Source organism: Tasmannia lanceolata, unplaced genomic scaffold, assembly GCF_043159265.1.
Source record: "Tasmannia lanceolata isolate RefF3 unplaced genomic scaffold, GAP_Taslan_0.1 ptg000003l, whole genome shotgun sequence".
NCBI classification, from domain to species: domain Eukaryota; kingdom Viridiplantae; phylum Streptophyta; class Magnoliopsida; order Canellales; family Winteraceae; genus Tasmannia; species Tasmannia lanceolata.
Window position 1 is genome coordinate 63,862,176 of NW_027518680.1, and position 20,020 is coordinate 63,882,195.

At 39.5% G+C, this 20,020-nt stretch overlaps 1 protein-coding gene and 1 pseudogene across 1 annotated transcript; both read left to right on the forward strand.

The window, feature by feature from the left end:
* The first annotated feature begins 3,218 nt into the window (after positions 1–3,218).
* On the forward strand, positions 3,219–5,179 carry LOC143858512 (uncharacterized). The gene has a single exon (XM_077369157.1). The coding sequence runs from the start codon at positions 3,258–3,260 to the stop codon at positions 4,914–4,916; it is 1,659 nt and encodes a 552-aa protein (XP_077225272.1). The 5' UTR covers positions 3,219–3,257; the 3' UTR covers positions 4,917–5,179.
* A 1,403-nt stretch (positions 5,180–6,582) lies between these two features.
* On the forward strand, positions 6,583–14,046 carry LOC143870073 (uncharacterized; annotated as a pseudogene).
* Positions 14,047–20,020: the final 5,974 nt, after the last annotated feature.

The window sequence follows — 20,020 nt, forward strand, 5'->3', positions numbered from 1 at the left end:
GTTGATTTCAATCTTCAAACTTCTTTCTAAATTAAGGTATGCTTATAATAATTCTAACTTCCGTCGTTTATGATTGTTTGGCTACAGTTTCATTTCATAGATTTGTCTGCAATCGCATCAGAGCTTAAGGGTGTGGTCCTGTTCCAAATTTATTTTTGTAAGGGATCCAAATCATCATGTGCAAGGTCCCAGATGGTTATTCTTGTAAGGCCTAATATAACTAATCTTATCCTATCCAACTTCCATGTTATTGCAGCTGTTGAGACTTGGCAGGTTTAAAAAGTTGATAATATCTTTCTCTCTCAATTGTTAATCATATTAGAACAGTTATTGTGCTAGTTGACATCAATTTTGAGGTGTCGAAACCGCCTAGTATTCCGATTTTTTAGACCAGGCAAAATGGGGGGATGAATCTGGTTGTGAAACTCTGCTTTGCTCCCAGAATTCGTCGCAAATTACATTAAATTTCCGATGAAGTTGGAACTAAAAGAAATGGGTGGAATGGGTTGTGTTGAAGAACACTCCTTTTTTTTCTCTGGGATGTAAAAAGCGTAGAAGCACTGCTGAGAAAGGCGAAAGAACCTAACCTAGTTTAATCTTGCAAGTTTCTGATGAGGCAGGGATACTCATTCACTTATTAGAGTTTCTTAATGGCCATTTCAAGTTTTTGTCCACATGAAAAACCTATATTACTTCTGTATAATACAATGAGAGTTTAAGGGCATGACTAGTAGTAACCCTCCTTAATTTTCTTTACAAAAGTAATTCAAAGGTAATGGCATGAAGACAAAAGGGTTAAATCCATGAATCCAAATGACTAGAGAAGGGGTTGCAAAGCTCTGAATTTTTATTTCTCAATTTTAGAACTAAGTAGCTTAAAATCCAAAAACCATTGAAATAAAACCAATGTAAAATGTAAAGAGATTAAACCCCAAGCATGAGAAAAGGAAGAGGTAAAGGGTTTGAGATTAAAGAGTGTCCATGGAAGAGCAAAAGAGAAGTTAGGACTTATGGGATTATATTAAGGGAAATGATATGGGCACTGCAATGTTTAAACTAGGATGCGCATCTATTAAATCATTATTGTGCTGGTATCATTTCCCTAATACAGTTGTAATTCTTGGGTATTCAGTATTCTAATATATGTTTGCATGGGGAAATTTTGGTGACAGTCAATAGCTTTCTCCTACGATTTGATTATTTGTGTTTAAATATAGCTGGTGGCTTGGTTTGATGATTGCATTGGCTTTTGCGGCAAGTAAAGCTGATAGTATTATTTTTGCCACAAATTGCCTTCTTTTTCTCAAACATTTCTAGACTTGTCCAGTGTTAGTATTGTTTATAGACAAGAAGCTGGTCAGTATGTACATGAGATTAATTTCAAACTGAAAGGTATAATTGATATTACGTATAAGAACACAAGGAAAAAGGAACTTAAACAGAGTTCCATTTCAGCAGATGAGAGATGTTATCTTACCATTTTCTCTCAATATCACCCAAACAAAAGAAAGAAAGAAATTGTAATGTAGTGCCTGAAAGAAGCTAAGCAGGATGGGCAGTCCCATGTCCATAGATGAATTTTGTTGATCCCTCTGTGTACACTTGGGTTTCCGTGGCAGGTCTGTTCATCCCAAATTAGAAAGAAAAGAGAAAATGCAATCAGTAGGGATGGGCATATCAGCCTTCCTGTTGAAGTATTAAAGACTAAATTACGCCATCTCCAACAGCTTAAGCTTTTGGAGTAATTGATTGTTTCCATTGGAATCAGAGCAAAGGTCCTGGTTTCAAAACTCCTTGATATTAAAAAGGGAAATGCTATCAGCGCTCAAAACTCCTTGATATTAAACAGGGAAATGCTATCAGCGCTGCTGTATTTTAATGATTGCACTCCTCACTTTATTAAATGTTCGGTATGACCCTCACGATAGGATGATCCAAACCATCCATTAGATGGGCCACAACCTAAATAGGTTCTGCCCTAATTAATAAAGAATGAAGAGCGATCATCAAAATACGGTAGTGCTGATAACAATTCCCACTAAAAATCCACATGTAATGGCCAACCCAAAAAGATGGGCCATGTAGGCCGAACCTAAAAAGAGAGGCCACGCGTGCGGGCGAGTGTTAAAAGTATAAAAGATTAAATAACTCTATCTCCAACAGCTTAGCTTTTGGAATAATTGGTTATTTCACCCACCCTTCCATCCAATTGTCGAATGGAGCCTGGAGTTTATCTCTGAAACTAAGATCAAATGCCCACAAATCCTAGCTGGTCCTCCCTGCAAACCCCAAATGGAAAAAAAGTGTTAGACAATATAATATCTACTGGTGGAGGTCAATACCCGCCGCCAATCAACCACCGGCAAACACACAGAAATACCCAAGATCTTGCACTAACAAGATAGAGAAAATATATGCACCAACAAGCCACAACCACCAAAGAGAGCAAATCACAAGCAACCACAAGAATACAAGAATATACGTAGTTCACCACAATGAGCTACTTCAAGAACAAGGCAATACAAAAATCTACTATTTAGAACCAATAGTACAATATTATCTCCACGGGTAAAATCCACCGATAAAATTCTTTTCTCCAACCTTCTATGTAGCGACAACATAACCTCCAAGTCTATACACCGAATACATGGAAAAACCCTCCTTCGTGAAGTAGTTGGAGAGTTTTCTTTAGCTTAACAAAGATCCAAATTTATTTTCTTTAGTTTTTTTTTTATTTAGAATTTTCTTATTTGGTAAAACTACTCAATGTTTAAGTTTTATTAGAAAATTTTAATTGAATGAAGAGTTTTTAGGAATTATAAATATTTTCTTCCCCTTTTTGTTTTCTAATTGGAGTAGAAGTAGGAAACATTGTGCAACTAGGAAACATCCAAAGCTCTATAAACATGCATGATGTACAAGACTAGAAAGGCCGAGTTATTTTAAAAAGGAATTTGCTAGGGACAGTTGCAGAAAGCATTTTGCCGTTGTGCTGTCGCTTGAGAAAGCAGCCACCTAATATCATCCTATGGAAATGATTTCGGGGAAGAACCTATTTACATTGTGTTCAATCACATGGACGGTTTGGATCATCTTATGATGTGGTCCGTGCAGTACCTTTTGAAAAAGGAAAATGATTTCAGCACGAACATGTATCTCGTCTTTGCGCATGTATCAAAATATAGTTGTGCTAAAATCATTTCCCAAGCCCTTATAATATAGTCCCCTAATTTTTCTGTATTATCTGTAAACGTTAAATGGAGAGAAGAGGGGAAGAAGAGGAGACTGTCGATGATCACCGGAGAAAGGGCGGGTTGAGGCTAGCCTCGGTGGTAGTGGAGGTCCCGGAGAGCTACCGTCGACGTGACCGTAATAGAGACGTCCGTGCACCGGAAAGAGGTAGGGTTTCTTCTCCTCATTACTCTTCCTCCGGCCAAAGCGAGCCCTATTCCGATCTTGATCACGATCCGTACCGAAACCCTAGAAATCATTCTTGGGAATCAGATCGCCCTAAATCTGGTAATGAATTCTCTAACCCTAGAAGAAGTAGCCCTAAATCTGAAACCCTAACCCTGAACAGCCGTCGGTATGATTGCAATATTAGCCCTAATTCATTTCACCGTCGGGATCGAAGGGGTCCGTACCTTGATCGGAATGGAGGACGGTATTCAGATTCGGAAGATGAGGAGGATTTGAAAGGATTGAATTTCGGAGAGTATAGAAGGATCAAGCGCCTGAAATTGAGGAAGAGTATGAAGAATTGCATTTGGAATGCAATATCGAGTCCTCCGCACGATGAAAGGGAGATTTCAGATGTGGAAGCTGAGGAGGAACAGAAGGGTAGTTCTAGAGGTGGGAATCAGAATGGTCGTATTAAACATGTTGGGGATTCAGAATCAGAGGATTCCGGGAAGCGTTCGTCGGGTATGGAGTCTGATTCCAATTCGGGCTCGGACAGCCCGCCTTCGAAGAGAAGGAAAGGAAGGGGACGAAGTGGGAGAAAGAGTAAATCTTCACGTTCTAAGAAGAAGGGTAGAAGTAGGGATTTATCTACAGAGAGTGATTCTGATGAGGATGTAAGTGGGTCTGAGAGTTCTTATGTTTCAAGTGATGAAGATAGGAAAAAGAAGAAGAAATTAGGCAAAAGCCGGCGTAGTAAAGGGAGGAAGAAGAGCCACAGGACGAGCAGGAAAAAAACGACAAGGAGAAGTAGGGACAGTAGTTCTGATGCGACCGGGGGCTCGGAGAGTGAAAGAGATGATGATTTGAGCCACAAGAAGCAGAAACAGCCCAAATCATCTTCTGAGTCAAAGCTAAACAAGAAAGAGAAACAATCCGAATTGGGTATCGAGAGATTGACTGAGAATTCTTCTGATTCAGGTGTAGATGCAAAAATCAATGTTAAGGCTGACGATTTAAAGAAAGTTGAGATTGATAGTGAAGCTCTTATACTCAAAGAAATGATTGAATCCCAGAAGAAAGCTAATTTGGACAACGAGCCTTTTGTGGGTCCTGCGCCCCTGCCCAGGGCAGAGGGACATATCAGCTATGGAGGTGCCCTTAGACCAGGTGAGGGTGATGCCATTGCTCAGTATGTGCAGCAGGGGAAGCGTATTCCTCGTCGAGGAGAGGTGGGTCTTTCTGCAGAAGAGATTCAGAAATTTGAGAGCCTTGGATATGTGATGAGTGGTAGTAGGCATCAACGGATGAATGCCATTCGTATCAGAAAAGAAAACCAGGTTTACAGTGCTGAGGACAAGCGTGCATTGGCGATGTTTAACTACGAGGAGAAGGCAAAAAGGGAACACAAGGTTATGGCTGATCTTCAGCGGCTGGTACAACGCCATATCGGTCAGGATGTTGGTCCTACACATGATCCATTTGCACCAAAGGCTTCTGAGGCTGCTGATACATAATCTAAATGTAAGTCTGATGTTTACTATATGCTTTTGTTCTCTCCATGGATGGTTCTTTGTTTAGATAACTAGGACAATATGTGAAACTCTGCAAAAATATGAATTCAATATTAAGACTTTTGAGTTTGATGCACAAGATAATGCACACGCATTATTTTTACTCTGGGAATTTGTGTCTTATTATGTTCTATTCACTTTTAATGTATAACCAATAATTTATTTTCACTTCTAATGCAGAACCAAGAACTATTTTGTGCTGCTTAGTATACATTGCAACCATTCTGTGGTATGACTAGGTGCTAATTACGTAATCTCATAGTGAAACTTCTGCATAATTTCCTTTTAGAGTTTCAGCTTGTCATTAGAAACACTAACAGGATTTTTAGCTTGTGGTTTGAAAATGCTCTTGTCAATTGGATTGTCTTATCAAACAATAAAACTAGAACACAGTTTCTTGCCCTTTTGTTTCCTGGGAATGAGTGGCTGTCTGAAAAGAATATAAAAATTGGAGTTTAAAGAAATAAAAGTGAGAATGGGTGACGTGGGGGTGGTGGCATAGTCTCAAGACCATGGTATTGTCATGACCTCGTTCAATAGTACCACAACCAGTGTGCATGCTCATTGACATTATGATTGAAGGGAAACATATTGGATGGACCATTACATAAACATTGCATTGATTTAACGGTCCTAACAGTCCTAGTCAATGGACTTTTGCGACCCAATTTTCCTTTTAACCATCCATTTGCCGGCAACTAATCCGGCAGATCGTTTGGTTGACTGGAATCAAGAATCAGAATCGGCATTGTATTTTCCCTACAACTTATATGAAAATAATACATGACCGGCAAACACGATACATATGAGTCATGTACCATTTGGGTAATTTATAATGGGACACCAAGATCCCTTAATAGCTATACCCTCAAATGATTTTACCCCCAACTGACCACCTACTTGACCCAACCCCACCCCTAGTTGCACCTCCATTTGTCCCAAAACCAACCCCAGTTGTCACTTCAGCCGACCCAACTCCTCAGCCAACTCCCTTAGTGCAAAGCAAATCTTCTCAGAATCAGAGAAAAAGAGTGACTACCTAATTGGGAAGGATAGTAAGAAAGTTCTCCTTATGGAAAGATGACTTATTTGAAATGTGAGGGAGAGTCAAGAACAACCCCACTACGAACGTCTCTATTCCGGTCACGTCGATGGTAGCTTTCCGGTACCTCGACCGCCGAGGCTAGCTTCAACCCTCCCCTTCTCCGGCGATCGTCATTCTCCTCTTTTCCTCCTCTTCTCTCCATTTAACATTTATGGAGAAAACATAAAAAAGGCTCAGAGATAATGATTTTATAGCCGGGGGATGCACAACTTGGCACAACAATTGGGTCCGAAACTTGTTTATGTGGGAGGCATATCTTATTATTGTGCGAAATTATTTCGATTTGTGACCGAAACATAACCACAAAATGTAACGGAGGATAAACTAGGGATATGCTAGGTAATATCACCTGGCATCCTCATGGGTTCCATCGTCAATCAATATCATCTGTTCGTTGATCTGATGAACCTAAATGGTCCATTCTGGCTCATGCGTTTTCAGCCTTCGAATTGTATAGATGCACCTGAATCATAAAGTGACAAAAACTTCGCTCCCGAATTGATCATGAACAAGTTTGTCAGTCATGGTTTGTGAATTTGAAAAAAATCTGTCACATATTTAGTTGATTGTTCCACAAGAGCCAGATTTTTGGGTAGCCATTTAGGTTTATCATTGTATTTTCCATCTTGAAGATTCTTGATAATCGTTGAATCTCTTGATAATTGAGGAAGGGCTTCTTAAGTTTCTTCTCCTCATTACTCTTCCTCCGGCCAAAGCGAGGCTTATTTCGGTCATGATCACGATCCGTATCGAAACCCTAGAAATCATTCTTGGGAATCAGATCGCCCTAAATCTGGTAATGGATTCTCGAACCTTAGAAGAAGTAGCCCTAAATCTGAAACCCTGACCCGGCAAAGCCATCGATATGATCGCAATCGTAGCCCTAATTCGTTTCACGGTCGGGATCAAAGGGCTACATACCTCGATCGGAATGGAGGACGGTATTCGGATTCAGAAGATGAGAAGGATTTGAGAGGATTGAATTTCAGAGAGTATAGACGGATCAAGCGCTTGAAATTGAGGAAGAATATGAAGAATTGCATTTGGAATGCGATACCGAGTCCTCTGCGTGATGAAAGGGAGATTACAAATGTAGAAGCTGAGGAGGAACAAAAGGGTAGTTCTAGAGATGGGAATCAGAATGGTGGTATTAAATGTGTTGGGGATTTAGAATCAGAAGATTCCGAGAGGAGTTCGTCGGGTTTGGAGTCTGATTCCGATTCGGGCTCGGACAGCCTGCCTTCGAAGAGAAGGAAAGGAAGGGGAAGAAGTGGGGGAAAGAGTAAATCTTCGCGTTCTAAGAAGAAGGGTAGAAGTAGGGATTCATATACAAACAATGATTCTGATGAGGATGTAAGTGGGTCTGAGAGTTCTTATGTTTTAAGTGATGAAGATAGGAAGAAGAAAAAGAAATTAGGCAAAAGCCGGTGTAGCAAAGTGAGGAAGAAGAGCCACCGAACGAGTAGGGAAAAAACTAAAAGGAGAAGTAGGGACAGTAGTTCTGATGAAAGTGAGGGCTCAGAGCGTGAAAGAGATGATCATGTGAGAGGCAATAAGCGGAAATAGTCCAAATCGACTTCTGGGTCAAAGCCAAACAAGAAAAAGAAGAAATCCAAATTGGGTACCGAGAGTTTGACAGAGAATTCTTCTGATTCAGGTGTAGATACAAAAATCAATGTTAAGGCTGACGATTTAAAGAAAGTTGAGATTGATAGTGAAGCTCTTATACTCAAAGAAATGATTGAATCCTAGAAGAAAGCTAATTTGGACAACGAGCCTTTTGTGGGTTTTGCGCCCCTGCCTAGGGCAGAGGGACATATCAGCTATGGAGGTGCCCTTAGACCAGGCGAGGGTGATGCCATTGCTCAGTATGTGCAGCAGGGGAAGCATATTCCTCGTAGAGGAGAGGTGGGTCTTTCCGCAGAAGAGATTCAGAAATTTGAGAGCCTTGGATATGTGGTGAGTGGTAGTAGGCATCAACGGATGAATGCCATTCGTATCAGAAAAGAAAACCAGGTTTACAGTGCTGAGGACAAGCGTGCATTGGCGATGTCTAATTACGAGGAGAAGGCAAAAAGGGAACACAAGTTATGGCTGATCTTCAGCGGCTGGTACAACGCCATATCGGTCAGGATGTTGGTCCTACTCATGATCCATTCGCACCAAAGGCTTCTGAGGCTGCTGATACATAATCTAAATGTATGTCTGATGTTTACTATATGCCTTATGTTCTTTTGTTCTCTCCATGGATGGTTCTTTGTTTAGATAACTAGGACAATATGTGAAACTCTGCAAAATATGAATTCAATATTAAGACTTTTGAGTTTGATGCACAAGATAAGGCACATGCATTATTTTTACTCTGGGAATTTGTGTCTTATTATGTTCTATTCACTTTTAATGTAGAACCAAGAATTTATTTTCACTTCTAATGCAGAACCAAGAACTATTTTGTGCTGCTTAGTATACATTGCAACCATGCTGTGGTATGACTAGGTGCTAATTACGTCATCTCGTGGTGAAACTTCTGCATAATTTCCTTTTAGAGTTTCAGCTTGTCATTAGAAACACTAACAGGATTTTTAGCTTGTGGTTTGAAAATGCTCTTTTCAATTGGATTGTCTTATCAAACAATAAAACTAGAACACAGTTTCTTGCCCTTTTGTTTCCTGGGAATGAGTGGCTGTCTGAAAACAATATAAAAATTGGAGTTTGAAGAAATAAAAGGGAGAAGGGGTAGCGTGGGGGTGGTGGCATAGTCTCAAGACCATGGTATTGTCATGGCCTCGATCAATATTACCACAACCAGTGTGCATGCTCATTGACATTATGATTGAAGGGAAACATATTGGATGGACCATTACATAAACATTGCATTGATTTAACGGTCCTAACAGTCCTAGTCAATGGACTTTTGCCGGTGAAATGTGGATTTTTTCGACCCAATTTTCCTTTTAACCATCCATTTGCCGGCAACTAATCTGGCAGATCGTTTGGTTGACTGGAATCAAGAATCAGAATCGGCATTGTATTCTCTTTCCGCCAATTCCAGCATTTGGTTCTTACTAGAGATTTGAATGGAGGACCCTCGGCAGAATTGTGGGGATGCATTCCAGTGATTACCCAATGGTAGATTTGAAATTGTCATTCCGTTTAATAGGAGAATCAGAATTGGATTGGAATTGGATGCTGAATCTGATTCTTGATTCTGGCAATCCAAACACACCCTTAGGGTTGTCCAATTGGTTCAACATTGCACAAAGTTAGGGTTATCTGTTCTTACTGTCCGGATAGATGGATATATGCGCGCTGCCATGTGTTATATGTTCTTATCTGTTCTAGGAGAGATATTTCAGACTGCTGCCATCTTCAATATTTGTCAGTCGAAAACGACTGTAAAGATCAAAAATTGATTTTTCAGAAGCAAAAAGAACATAGGAGTCTCGAAAAAAACTCCGAAGGATGTCAATAGTCTCACCAAAACGTCTCGCGCTATCCCATCCATTAATAGCTCTTGGCCCGAAAAAAAAAACTGGTAAGATGGGGCGGGGAGCGAGTCTTGAGAAATTTTTAAAAGAAACCTTTTGGGCTCTCGAAGGAAAGAGGAATAAAAAAACCCCAGCTTAGCCTCTAAATTCAGCCTTCTCCTTAAAGATTTTGATAAACCCTTCAAAATCCTTTCTTCTTCCATGGTTTTCGATTCTTCTTCTTTCAGAAAGAGGATGGCAGTCTCGTTCGAGGTTAATGACTTATAGTTCTTTCGAAATCTAGAATATGAAGAAAAAATGGCGGCCGAAGAAGGTCCGACACCCAAGGAAATTACTATGAGTATTTTGAAGAGACAATGGAAACAGTTCAAGTGGGAAGCCCTGGTCAACAAGGAAAGCTTTCTCAAGGTTTCGGGTAAGTTTGATCCGAAGGAAGCCTTTGTCAGAATTTATAAGTTGGATTTCTTCAAGAAGGCTTTAGAAGAGGAGCGTCAAGCCCGTCGTCAGCGTTGGGAGGAGGTAAAGGCTGTAGAGGTTGAGTGTTTGGAGAGTTTGATGGGTATCTCAGAAGGTGTCTCCCAGGAGTCAAGGGATTCCCTAGACCGGGAAGTTAGTTTGGAAATTCGAAATCGGATAGGTGTGGTTGAGGATAGACAGGAATCAGATTCAAGGTTGGTGGACTTTCCGGAATCGGAAGAAGATAAAGTTGTTCCTCGTGAGGAAATGGATGAACTTTTGGCAATAGGGGATGTCTTCGGAATAGGCTTCCGATGACAAGCTGGAAGCCACAAAAAAAATTATTTTGTTCTATGGCTATCAGGGATTTGAAGGGGCATAGAGAAGTTGTAAATGATAATGAGGATAAGGGGCCGAGGGTAGTAACCCTGTATGAAAGGCTTTCTGGCCTCAAAAAAAAAAAAAAAAAAAAAGGAAGGGAAAGAAAAAGAAGAAGGAAAAAGAGGAAGAGTTAAAAAAAAAAACATCTATCTGGTTAGAATGAGAAGGAAAAAGGAAAGGCAAAATAGGAATAGTGGAAGAACAGAAAAGGAACAAATATAGAAATGAAAAAGATAGGAAAAAGAAGGTACTGAGAAAATTCAGGCGGGACTATGATTTTTGAAGTTTCAGATTTTGGGACTGTAAATCCTGAAGGACAGATCCTTTCTGCACTACGCCAAGAATCTACCGTCCAAATAGCTTTACGATTGACTTGTTGATTATCCAGAAATTACTTTCTATAGCCGTAGCTTGAGAGATTCGTTCTTTCGCTTAGGCCTCTTGTCTGGATGCTTTAGATATGCTATTTTTCCTGGGAGTGTCTTAGTTCTGAAGTGTTGGAGTTTAAGGAGGCAACTTTTAGCCGCTTTTGAGTTTTCAATCATCCTGAAAGTCCAAGAGGTGCTGATTTTGAGTTCCCAGGTTGCTGGTTGGAGTTAGATGTGGTGTTAACATGTACAGGTGATAGGTGCACATGCTTGTAAGAAAGATGAAAAAGGATGCAATCCACAAAATAGTGAATAGGAATGCTTGCACTCCATTGTAAATGTTTTTGTTTATTTTTGAATTGGTCCCGAGAATGCCCGTCCCAATTCACTTTAATATTTTGTATTGCAGGCTGGGACTACTGGTCCCGATTGCTATCTCAATATTAATGAAATATGTCAACTTTAAAAAAAAAAAAAATGGTTGAGAGAATGCCATGTTATTACTACTCTCAAAGAAAGGTCATCTATGAGCGTCATACCGCAAATCTAGACATACACAAGGGGACGGGTTGACAAGTGGGTGAGCACACTGTAATCAGCAGTTCAAAATAGAAATATTACACAAGAAGACAGTGTATCGACCAAAATGTCAGCAGTTTCACACCCTTTTGATGACCATGGTGTGGGGGTTGTGAAACCATTAGACTAACATCATTATCTCCATTTTGTTACTCCATGATAATCAACATTGAATTTTGTGAACCCATAGGTCCCTGACCCCACATATTGGGTTTAAGTTTTATTCCCTCACTTGCACTGTTCACTCATCAATGATCTGCTCCACTTCTGACTACATTAGCTCACAATTATTCATTGGAGTGAGTCAAGATAAAAGCAGCTAGCTCAAAGAAACATTTAATTTTTTATTGAACTATATTATTTGTTAATGAGATCCGGATGACATATATATTGAACAGTGAATACCTTCCATTGCTGATTAACTCGTATCTAGATGAATTTTATGGGAATCATGAACATGAATCATATCCAAAGTCCTCTTACTGGATGCTATAATATATTGTATAGGTACAAAGCCACATAATAGTGTGTATATTCTTTTATTCCGCCTTTTCACTGATAGAAAGTGCAAATGTTGAAAAAATGCCAATTGTTGCTTAGGCATGATCAAAGAGACATCCTTTGTCTTTGTGCTTAGAAAAGATCAACCTCATCCTAAGCTTGAGAATGAAGACACCCTGTGGCTAAGAAAAAATTCCCAATGGAGAAGGAGGTGGCCAATTTACCTCATATTTACATCTTACTGGTCAAAATAGCCCAGATTTCCAAAACTTGACCCATCGAAGTTAAATTTTTGTTTACCTTGCTCTGGTGGTTCCCGACTGCTATTAGGCACTTCCACCTATTCATTACTCATCAGATTCTTTTCCATCCATACCACAGATCCTGAGCCGATACAAATCTAAAGTCTAAAAGGATTTTGACCCATGCGATGGTTAAAGCTATCACTTTTCTAAAGATATAATGAGACCTTTTTACCAAGCCCTTAGAACACTCTAGCGTTCCTTTCTTTCCATAGTACCCATATAGAAAGGAGTACCATTTTCCAAAGAATTTTTCATCTTTTCCACCATGGGACATAGAACCAACTTTCCAACACATCCACCACCTTAGCTGGAAAACCCATTCTATGTCCAATCTACTAAATATTCTACTCCACACCTCCCTTGCCAGACTGCAATGGAGGAGCATATGCTCCACTGACTCCCCGACCTCTATACATTGAGCACAATAATCAGTGATTAGCATATGACAAGACCTCTTACGATCCGCTGTGAGGATTTTATCAAGGAATGATGACCATCCAAAGGCGTGAACCCTGGGTGGATGAAAGGGCTTGTCAAAGAAATAGAGCTGCAAGTATAGTAGGCTCAAAGGAAGTAGCAAAATCTTTTATAATGCAGCCGGCTATAAGGAAATAGGCTTCCTTGGTCGTGTAGGCTTCAGACTCGTACCACGTGATATAGGGGCTTTCAAGCATGGTTTTAAATTTCGACCGAAATCCGAAATCCGAAATTTCAGACCGAAATTTTGGATTTCGGTGGGGACCGAAACCGAAATTTCCCGAAATTTCATTTTTCGCCATTCCGAAATTTCGTTTAAATGCCATTATTTATTTATTTTTTAAAAAAGTGTTACAAAATTTCGGTCCGGAATTTCGAACCAAATTACCAAATTTTGGACCGAAATTTGGATTTCGCCGAAATTTCGGTTTTCGGTGGGGTCCGAAATGGTTACCGAAACCGAAATTTTAAACCATGATTTCAAGTGATGATAGAGCAACAAAGGTAGCCACAGTCCGTTAATGTGCTACACCAGTTCCTCAAGTGGGTTGGATGATCACATCAGTTCCCACCGGATCCTTGAGAGTAGCTTTTCTTTGGTACTTGGTTCCATGTGCGATTTTCTTTTCTTTGTGGAGTAAACGAAATCAATGATCTTTTGATTGGCTTCATTTGGCCTCTCGAACTGCTTTTTTGGGTGGAATCTTCAGAGTGCAACAGTATAACATTGTGGGAGTTTAGGACTTTAGGGTCCCTGCGGGTTTATTGATTGTAACATGGCCAAAGCGTGGTCCCTTGACTACCTTCTGACGGACCTGGAAACCTTTAAGTCCAGGTTTGGGGGGTACTTTGTGGTTGAAGTTGACTCAAAGTGCAATAATTGGGGAACCAAAAGAAGTAGAGGGCCATGGTGTCTGGGCCTTTTCATAAACAAAATTGACAGTTTAACAAGGGGAAGGGATTTTACTTTATCATGTGTTTAGGGAGGCCTATGGTTTTACTTTCTTTCCGAAAAGAATTTTTAGTTCAGGGCGAGATCTTTTCCGCACTTGTATTTTCTCTCTGTTTTTTGTCTGTATCTGCTTTTATCAGTTAAACCATCTTTTTTTTAATATCTGTTCAGGGGCGATCTTTGCCTCGCATATAGTTTGTCTCTTTATTTTCTTCTCTGTAACTGCTTTTATCAGTAAAACCGTTGTCTTTTTTTCAAAAATATGTGTGGACAACTATTTATCTGATATGATGAGTTATTTCAGTTTGTGTTCATCATGGTTATCAATTTCTTCATTCGTGGAAAACTCCAGGCTTTGCATCATCTGTATCTGGATTTGTAGCACTGTAATGATACCAGTAATACATGTTCCGGGTGCTTTTCATTTGTTTATGTGGAAATTTTAACCGTCCCTCATCTGATTTTTCAGCTATATATCTCTGTGTCTTCCTTTCTGGAGTTATTAGGCCTTGAATGATCTCTACTCATGAGCACTCCACTTTTAAAAGTATCTGCAATCATATGTTGTTCTGATATAATAAATTTGATTGATGCTGGGATTAGACCCGAAGCACCGTGCAGTTGCCTAACCATTCCAATACAGCAAACAAATTTTAGGCACAATGTTCTGGTGATAAAACTCATGTAAAAAAATAAGAGTGAACTGCAACAAAAAGAAAAGCGGCTTAAGTGATTGGAGAGTATCTGGTAGCTCCTGTAAGTTTCTATTAACCATATATAAACTCTCTGATGAATGAATGTAAATTTGCATCAATACCATTTTTTTTTAATCCAATGATGATCTATAAGATCAACGGTCCGGATTACATATGCCTGTCGTGGGACCCACATTGATAGTTAAGATTTATCACCATTAGAGCATTAACAGTGATTAGCATTATTTTAGACAACAGAGAGAGAGAGTGAGAGAGAGAGAGAGAGAGAGCATTGCTAATATCACATCAAAACCTGGGCATCCTTTAAAACCCAATGACATGCATTGTAACCAAGGTTTAAAATTTTGGTTTCGGTAACCGTTTCGGACCCCACCAAAAACCGAAATTTGGTAATTTGGTTCCAAATTCCGAAATTTCAGACTGAAATTCCGAAATCTGACGAAATTTTGTATCACTTTTTTTTATTTAATAAATAATGTCATTAAACTGGAATTTCGGTCCGAAATTTGGTAAAGGGCTAAAAATGGAATTTCGGAAAATTCCGGTTTCGGTCCCCACCGGTATCCGAAATTTCAGTCGAAATTTTAAACCATGATTGAAACCAATTCTTGAGGAGCTGAAGTCACGTATAAATCACTGAAGGCTTCTTTGTAATTTGCATCAATACCATATATAAACCATTATGTAAGTCGCCATTACTCGAATGAACGTAAATTTGCATCAATACCAATGACTGGTCATCAAAAGTTTTACTTGATCCTGAATGTATAGATTGTTCTGCATTGTTCTCACCATGTTGCCTGAAACACTTAGACAATCCTATCTATCTACTTGCTGCCTTCGAAGTAATATAGTAAATTGAGTACAAAGCCTTTCAATGACAATTTGTTTCAGTCTATCAAGATGACGTTGTCATCTCTTTTTTCTTTTTCAACAAACTTGGAATGCTTAGGAAAGAAGTCGTAAAGTTTGGTGCACGTCTCAAAAAAATTAAAAGCTGGAAAGCAGTCACATGAACTGTAAGGATTTATTGCCCTACAACCTTGTAAGGATTACAGCTTCTTTCCACACTTAATTTTTTTTTTGTGCTCATATTACAATTTAAGAATCAAGATCTTGGCCCTCACATGGCTTTTTGGTTGGAAGTTGGGACTTTATTGCGTGGGAGTGGTGTGGAGAATATTGGGTCGGGACCATGAAAGCTAAGCAATTTGGTTTTGCTTTATATTACTTTGAAATTTTGACTCCCATGACTTGTTGTGTCTCATCTTTATTAGTAGTGGCCTCCATGATTGCAGAGTGCATGTGAAGCACAAGAAGAAATGACCAACCATAAACAATAATTTGGATTGGGTAGATTTATCGAATAACCAACAACATAAAACGCATGTTAGATGCCAATCAATGCAAAGAAAATTATCTATGCATATTTTCCCTATGGGTGCAACTCGGGCCTGGTTTGGGTCCTGTTGAGGCCAACCCTAGTCCAACCCGAGAGGCACCATCCCCTCAGCACTTAAATCTCTCAACCCTGACCCAACCCATTTTAACACTTTTTTTTTTCTAGTAAGGTCAGAATGGGTTGGCATGGGGCAAAACTAATATATATACGCCCTCTATAAAACACCACCTACATTTTGCTTCAATCATCCAACCCATTCATTCTATAGAACCTCACATAGATTAGGTTTCCCTAACAAACCATAACCCAAAATCCAAACCCTAACCATAACCCAAATAGTTAGTAGCCATCCATTCGAAAACCTCCACTAATCATAACCATAACCCTAACCCTAACCATAACTATAATCCTACCTGTAACCTACAAAACTAATGGGGTGGATGAGTCAACCAACAATGGGAGATAGGGTATCTAGAGGGCTACTCAGGGTGAGCAATACCTCAGACAAGTGTTATGGTTATGATTAGTGGAGGTTTTCGAATGGATGGCTAGAAACTATTTAGGTTATGGTTATGATTAGGGTTATGGGTTATTGTTTGTTCGGGACACCTAATTTATGTGAGGTCCTATAGGATGAATGGGTATGATGAGTTAAATACCCATTCATCCTATAGGATCTCACATAGATAGGGTGTCCCAAAAAAACCACCTCCATACCATAATCCTAACAATTTGATTTATAGGACTTTAATTTGCAGCAATTAATTTGAAAACCTCCACTAATCATAACCATAACCCATAACCCTAACCCTAACCCTAATCCTACCTATAACCTACACAACCAATGGGTTGGATGACTCAAACAACTACAGGAGATGGGGTATTTAGAGGGCTGCTCAGGATGAGCGATACCTCAGAAACCCTAAATACCTTTGAGGTATCGCTCACCCTGAGCAGCCCTCTAAATACCCCATCTCATGTAGTTGTTTGAGTCATCCAACCCATTGGTTGTGTAGGTTATAGGTAGGATTATGGTTATGGTTATGGTTATGATTAGTGGAGGTTTTCAAATGGATGGTGTGGACCCCGATTCCAGAGAGGCGGGGGACGAGCCCCCAGAAAGTCTCTGGATCATCCACGTGAAGGAGAGCTCTACCAAGGAACTCTAAAAAAGAATGTCTCTCACAGCATGAGTGACGATGTAAAGTGAGATACGTCTCGATTCGGGGACTAGCCCGGATTCGAGACCTACCTTAAACAAAGAAGAGTCGTCATCTAAGGAAATGGGCCCTGGATCCCATACTATGCTCTGTTGTAATGGATAACCAGAGATGCATAAAGGTTCATGCCTGGTTACGAATTTAGAAGGTCCGAAGAGCACCTCGTCCGCCCAAGTGCAAGCACCTGGTCTCTTATGCCATTTATTTATTGATTTTGAAGAGTTTTGGGCGAAAGTCATGTGAAATGGGAACATATATCTCCGAGAAGATGTCTACTTAATCATGCATGTCTCGGAGATGAATAATAAGCACACATAAAATAAATGTAAGAAGTGTCACCTAAACATAGCTAGATTATGAGTGTCATGCCTAATTGGTGTCTAAGTTCTGATGGGCAAACACATGCATGCTACAGCTAAAGGTATAAAGTCTGTACATGAAAGTAAGAAAACACAACAAAACATACAACACACCTCAACATCACATACGACTCGACACGACAAACCCTAAACTCTAATGTGATACTTGACTTGGACCAAGATGGCAATTCATCCCGACTGCTCTACGTATCCCGGCCTCGAGAAGAATCAGAGTCGACGTAGTTCGATGACCTATTCTAAACTACGATGCCTAACCATCTAAGACTGCTATCCTAGACTCGATCAACTAGACTTGACTAGTTTTTAAAGCTTTTTGCACGATTGCTTAAGTTCAAGTGAATTGTAATTTTTAGGACTCTCTATATGCCCTAACTAATGCAAGTTGGTTAGCCTTAAGCTAATGCAGGTGGTTCCTATATCCTATGTGTAACTAAGCTGTGTGTCCTAAGAAAAATTATGGGCTAACTAAGTGTTTCCTAGTCTAGCCATTGACTCGACTAAGTGTCTAACCGACCACGACTCGAAGCCTCCTAACTCTAGGGACACTCACACGACAAGACACAACATATCAACACAATCAGGACAGACTCCTAACTCTAAGACACCTCAAATATTTAGGACGGACTCCTAACTCTAGGAGAAGATCTTTTTGAAAAGATTTTGAAGAATTTTTGTATTTTTGGAAGGTTTGAAATGTTTATTTTTGAAGGTTTGACTGAACTTGGGATAAGAATCCAAAGCTGCCTACGTACCCTGTGGAAATGGATCAAGCCAACGTAGTTCGGAACAGACTTTCCTAACTACTCTTAATGACTCAAGACTTTTGAGATTTTGAGTTTTTTAGATGTTTTGAAATTTCTGAATGTTTTTTGAGTTTTGACTCAAGAGGACAGAATTCTATCATCATAAGGGTAGGACAGACTCCTGATATCCCACAAAGGTTGGATAGAATCCTATGCTTTGCGGGGAGGGCTAGATGGAATCACATCTCTGCAAGGGTTGGACAGCATCCTATACCTTGCAGGATTGGATAAAATCACATGATTTGATGAGAGGTTGGACAGAATTCTAACCCCTATGATGATAGGACTCCTGAAAGGCTGAAGAACTGACTCCTATGCTAAAGAATGACTCTCTAACTAAGGACGAATTCTCTAGCTAAAGACTGACTCCTAGACTAGTGACTCTAAGAAGGGGGGTGCTATTTAGACAAAGCATGTCTTCTAGAAGAAGAGAAAACAAAGAAGGGTGCTAGTGAAACTGGACAAGTCTCCTAGACACAGAGGTGAGCTCCAAGTATTCTTATCATTGCCCTTGCAATGATAAGTAGGGATGCTTGTCTAAAAGGCTAAGCTAGCCTCTAATTAGTGAGAGGTGTTCTGACATGAGACTAGATAGGTCTCCTATGTGTGCTCATTAATGAGACAAGGCCTGTCTCCAAAGATACAGCTTTTCTACCGAGACAAAGCTTGTCTTCTAAAAGGGGCTCTAAATAACTCTTTCATTGCCCTTGCAATGATAACGCTCCTATGTTTAAGGGTATCCAAAAGATATTTGAAACACCAATGATACACTCATGATCACTTTGACAACCAACACAATACTATTACAATGTACCAACCACTACTTGCACCTCTTGGAACCATAATTTTCACTCTTGGAACCACTATTTAACTCCTCAAATAGTGGTTCCGAGGCCTACGTAATGGTTCCAAGATGTTTACAACACCAATGATATACTCGTGATCACTTTTACAACAAACACAATACTATTAAAATGTACCAACCACTAGTTGGACTCTTGGAACCATAATATACAGTCTTAGAACCAATAAATTGTGGTTTCGAGGCCTACATAATGGTTTCAAGATGTTTAAAACACCAATGATACACTCATGATCACTTTTACGACCACCACAATACTATTACAATGTACCAAACACTACTTATACTCTTGGAACAATAATTTACACTCTTGGAACCACCATTTAACCCCTCGGAACCAATAAATTATGGTTCCGAGGCCTACGTAATGGTTCCAAGATGTTTAAAATGCCAATGATACAGTCATGACCACTTTGACAACCAATAAAATAGTATTAAAATGAAACAAACACTTTGGAACCGTAATTTACAGTCTTGGAACCACTATTTAACCTCATCGGAACCACTAAATTGTGGTTATTTAGTGGTTCCGAGGCCTATGCAATGGTTCCAATATGTTTAAAACACCAATGATACAGTCATTATCACTTTTAATCCACTAAAATAGTATTACAATGTACCAACCAGTACTGGGACTCTTGGAACCATAATTTACAGTCTTGGAACCACTATGTAACCTCTCGGAACCACTAAATTGTGGTTCTGAAGCCTACATAATGGTTCCAATATGTTTAAAACACCAATGATACAATCATGATCACTTTTACAACTACTAAAATACTATTACAATGTACCAACCACTACTTGGACTCTTGGAACTATAATTTACACTCTTGGAACCACTATGTGATGTAGGACACTAGGCTACTAATATTTTGGTTTTACCCATTTAGAAATTAGGCCATTAGTTTCTTTATTTATTAGGATTTGTTTCCTAGGTGTAATAGGATTACTCTTTTAATTATAGGTATTCTAATTTAGTTTCTTTATGTATTAGGATTCTAGATCTTTCTTTGTGTGGTAGATTCTAGTCTTTTCTTTTAAGACAAGTA